The following is a 4661-nucleotide window of genomic DNA, read 5'->3' as shown; positions in this document are numbered from 1 at the left end:
TATCAACTGAATGCGACACTGCTTGACCATATATCGTCGCCAACCTGATTACATCACTTTACCAATAGAAGTGCCAGCCGCTGCGATAACACTTACCATGATATGAGTATTCTGAGTCGCTTCCGCGAATGTATTGATATCGTCGTGATTATCGAACCATAGAGGGCGTATTACAGGCCTTCCACCCAATGAGTATTCCATGAACAGGGTGTACCACATCGGCATCAGGGTATACCTCACACTCACTGCTCCTCTCACATGTTCTAGTGCTTCTGGTCCGAGCATCCATGGCTCCCTTCTGAGGGTGTTCAAGTGAGCATGGGCCCGATAAAATGGATATGCCAGAGCCCCCAGCTGATGCCATCGGATGAAGAGCTCATTAGTGGGATTACCGAAGAAGCCTGGCACATCGGCACCCACGAACGACATGCCGTTGACCGCCATCGATAGAAGCATGGGCACACTATGACCCAGATGAACAAAGTCAGCCATGTTGTCTCCAGTCCAGATCGGACCATACCGATGCGACCCAGTAAAGAAGCTTCGTGAAAGGACGAATGGTCGACGCTTACCTTTGGATCGGCCCAACATTCCCTCATAAGATGCACGATGGACGTACATACCGTACAAGTTGTGTAAGTCTCGGTGTTCAACACCCGAGTGATGGACCACATCACGAGGCATAGTCATCTCGGGGCCGTTGAAGACCGACGGCTCGTTCATATCATTCCATATGTAGAGACCTTCACCGGACCCTTTGTACTCTGTGAAATTGAATAGCTTTGACCAAGTGGCTCTCACTGCCGGATCGGTAAAGTCGGGATACTTGGATTCACCAGGCCAACACGAACCCACGAAGTCGGTACCATCCTTGAGCTGGACGAAACCCTTTTCAGCCTCGAACCTTTGGTATACACTGTAGTCGTTATCGACCTTAATGTGTGGATCCACGATGGCCACCATCTTCCGCTTGGTCTTCACTACACTGTCGAGCATATCTTTATGGTCAGCGAACCTGTCCTTATCCCAAGTGAAGTATCGTTTGCCATCGGTATGTTCGATATCCAGCCATAACACATCAAGTGGAACATCATTGGCATCGAACCTACATCCGAAGGCTCGGAACAAGCAGCCATCACAGCAAAGCCTACTGCTGATTCACTTTTTTCACATCAGCGATATCATCATAGTTCCACCGACTCTGATGCTTGCCTAAGGCAAACATGGGTACGGTAGATGGAAAGCCTGTGATTGTATGGTATTTGTACAGGACCTGCATACGCAAGAGCTATTCTGATGGCCAGAATCTCATTATCTACCTCGTACGGCTCTAGACCAGTTATGACAAACATGTCGACGATTCCAGACTCCGATAGAAACCAAGATTTAGCGTCGTGAAGCGGCTGCTGGATCTCCTTCTCGTGATAATGTGGGGTATCAACTGAATACCAAGATGATGCCGTCCGGTCCAGGAATGAGGACACCTTTGACAAATGTTTCCGAGGGATTATTCCATAGTAGTCCGGTAACGAAGGGCTGATCGAAGTGGGCCTCATGATTAGGATCATCCTTGTAGTGAAAAGATAGTAGGAAGGGCGATCCACCATACAAAGACGTCGGTGAATCAACTGGATACCTAGGAAACGAGGACGAGGCCGATTATGTAGGTCGGCGGCGTTATCAAAAAAAGTAATGAGAGAACCTAACCCACTCGAAGACATCGGTATTGTATATCCTATAGGGTTCCTCTAAGCGGGGCAAGTCAAGACTTGTCGAGTGACCAGCCAAGCCATATGCATGTCGAGATGCCACCATGGTGACATCGATACCAACAGCAGCTGGTCCGCGAGGCTTGGCATCGACAAACGAGTTGAATGTCTCCTCCCATAGGCCGGATGCATCTGCGAGGGCGGGTATATCGAAATTGAGACCATCAGCAGAAAACGTACCAGTCTCAGTCGCATCCGCGATACTTGTATCTCCTTCAGGTTTCGATTGATCTGAGCCATGTGACCTCGCCCGGTAAGTTTCAAAATTGAAGAGTTTATCCTTGTTGAGCTTGATGACGGACTTCTCATTGTGGGATCTGAGAATGAGGATAATCATGAGAGGGTTTCATCAACCTACACATCAATTTGGAAGGGATCGAAGTCGACTCGAACTCTACAATGATGTCGGGGATCTGTCGTTACACTGAGGGTAATGCCTTCATCGTTTTTCTCATACCTACAAATAGCACAATGGGAACCACGACGATGGTTGACCGACTCACTCAATGTCTGCCCATGGTATAATCGGTAAAGTATCATCCAGGACCACGTCGTTGTCTGGTATTCGATACCTGCATGCCGACATCAAAAGTAGGATCACGTTTGTGGACTCACCTGGGATGAATAGGGTCCTTCTCATCGACCGAGACGCGGACAATACCGCATCGACCAACAACATCTGTATGGAGTTGCAAATGCAACTGGAGCACTGTCGTGGGCGCGTACTGATGATGACGGCGAGTATTGTGCAAGGAGAGAGTGAACGACCTACTCTATTATGGAGATCAAGCCTCAAAGGCTGAGTGTTGGTCGGCCTTGTAACCTCGGAATCGATGTACCAAGGACCTAGCCACTCACCGGGCTGGCAACTTCGCGCCCTATCGATCCATTTGCGGAATCGACGGCAGAAAGAGCCCTGGCAAGATAGTCTTTGGGTAACCTCAGGTACTACCCTACCTGGTCACATCTTCGGAATTTTCTTGCATCCTCAGCGAATGTGGAGATGAGCGCAAAAGCGCAGAGCAGGACAAGAGGACGAGGCATCTTTCTAAATCAGTCAACCAACGACTACAAGGACCTCAAATGGATAACTCTTGGGGGGGCGAGCGCTGATAACTCGGCGTATCTTGGAAACTGCATCTTGCGTTGCTTGGGGGTTTCACTGGCCAAGGTCGAGTACTATGGTACCCAACTTCAGATATCTCGGGTTAAGAATGATTAATGAGTCCCATGATGTGTACCTGCACCTTGTCAGGGAGTTCAGACGAATTTGACGACATTCAGGACACGTGCCACAAAGCAGATAGTCGATCCGAACCCAAAAGGAAGTGATGATTATACTTTACATTAACAACCACCGGTATGTCATCAGCCTGGCAGTCTATTACAGTCCCGAACGGGATGCACGCAGTAATTTCGCGGTCAAAGGGCCTAGAGAATATGTTTCTGGTGACGTGTACAGACTATAGAACGTGAAGAATCAATTCTCTCTCTGGTCATCCGAAAGCGGGTGACCAAAAGAAGAGGTACAACAAATATGACATCTTCGAACTACTCCACTCCAAACGTTGGCAATCATTGAGAGACACATCCTGAATTCATCAGGGCCTCTCGTGATTATTCATGCTGGTTTGCTTTCATGGCTGAAAGCGGATCACCAAGGTGATGATCAAGAAGAATGGAACCACAATGGAAGCATTCCATTAGAGGAGTGGACATCTTCCAGCATCCTCCCCTAGATGGTCATGAATTACCTATCATTAGATCTCTAGAAGCACTGAAATACCGAGGGTCCGAATTTCGGACCCTCGGTATTTCGGACTCCGAAATGGAGAAGACTCTACTCAGCAAGTTCTACGCTGGCTGGAAACCTAGTACTCACTAAAAGACGTTACGGATCTGGGCAGCCTGCAGGAGGGTATCAAATCTTGTTGGGTGGAGATTACTGTGTCAGCGTAGGAGCCTCGAATCCAGAAAGGCTATTATTTTAATCAAACACAGTGTTGTTAGTTATGTGACTCTACGTTGTGGAGTCTGGAAGATATCCGACCCAATGAGTTTGAGTAACCATCTTCTTCCTGATAAACTGCTCTGTCATCAGTTATGATTCTGGCATGCAGCTGGGAAGCGATTTCGAATGTCGAGTGATCGTGGATCTGTCGAGTATCACTACTGTAGGGACTCCCCAAGTCTCATGTTCATGCTCATTCTCGGGATTCAGCCTTCTCTCGTGTCCAGGCATTGGTAACCCTTTATCATCTATCCCAGTCCTTTCCAGTGGACCATACAACACAAAAGGCTAGTGAGTATTTAAACTATTCACAAGTCTGTTGCAAAAAAGTAAGAGCAGGTACCTACACACCGAGTCAGATCATAATTTCATAAGCCTCTGCTTCTTCTGCTTCCTGAAGATCAACCGAGCCCAGCCAGAGACTCAGGATATCGTCAATCTGATCCCGGGCAGCAATCATATCAGATGTATCATTGTCCGATGGAGCCTTCATTTCAGAATGGTGGGCTCCGCTGGGAATCATAAGCGATATTATAGTGTCCGAAAGGTTTCTAGTCACCGCGCCTGCCGTCCAGCCATCCATACCACCGTTAACAAATAACACACGTGAGGTGATGTCAGGCAAGGTGGCCTCATCAAAGCCCCATAGTCGTTGAGTCGATGCTCTCGAGTAGTATCGGAGAAGTTGTGGAAGACGTTGTTCCCAAAAGACTCTTCACAATAAGCGTTAAGCCATTGATCCACGGAGAACCTTCGAGGAGGGAACATATCGGATGGAGGACCATAACTAGAATATGTTCCACAAGCTGAGTGCACGTTTGCCAATCCCAAGACCGTCCAGCTCGTCCGACCCCACAACCAGTCCAATCTCCACACGAAGC

General features: G+C 48.2%; 2 protein-coding genes across 2 annotated transcripts in view; both read right to left on the bottom strand.

The window, feature by feature from the left end:
• Nucleotides 1-48: 48 nt before the first annotated feature.
• Pmar_PMAR024008 (Neutral alpha-glucosidase AB precursor, putative) lies at nucleotides 49-2813 on the bottom strand (the record flags this gene model as incomplete). The annotated part of the gene is made up of 10 exons (XM_002772176.1): nucleotides 49-1105; nucleotides 1152-1273; nucleotides 1320-1441; nucleotides 1485-1636; nucleotides 1712-2086; nucleotides 2128-2226; nucleotides 2273-2341; nucleotides 2385-2494; nucleotides 2542-2685; nucleotides 2727-2813. The coding sequence occupies 10 exons, from the start codon at nucleotides 2811-2813 to the stop codon at nucleotides 49-51; spliced, it is 2337 nt and encodes a 778-aa protein (XP_002772222.1).
• Nucleotides 2814-4135: 1322 nt separating this feature from the next.
• The window catches only part of Pmar_PMAR024007 (conserved hypothetical protein), a gene marked incomplete at both ends in the record, with an annotated part of 1141 nt that continues 615 nt past the window's right edge, over nucleotides 4136-4661 (bottom strand). The window contains one exon of the mRNA XM_002772175.1: nucleotides 4136-4344. Coding sequence (XP_002772221.1) covers nucleotides 4136-4344 — 209 coding nt within the window. The remainder of the gene's footprint in view (nucleotides 4345-4661) is intronic.

The sequence above is a fragment of the Perkinsus marinus genome (genome assembly GCF_000006405.1).
Source record: "Perkinsus marinus ATCC 50983 genomic scaffold scf_1104296961846, whole genome shotgun sequence".
Lineage (NCBI taxonomy): Eukaryota > Perkinsozoa > Perkinsida > Perkinsidae > Perkinsus > Perkinsus marinus.
This window is presented reverse-complemented; position numbering and strand designations above follow the sequence as displayed.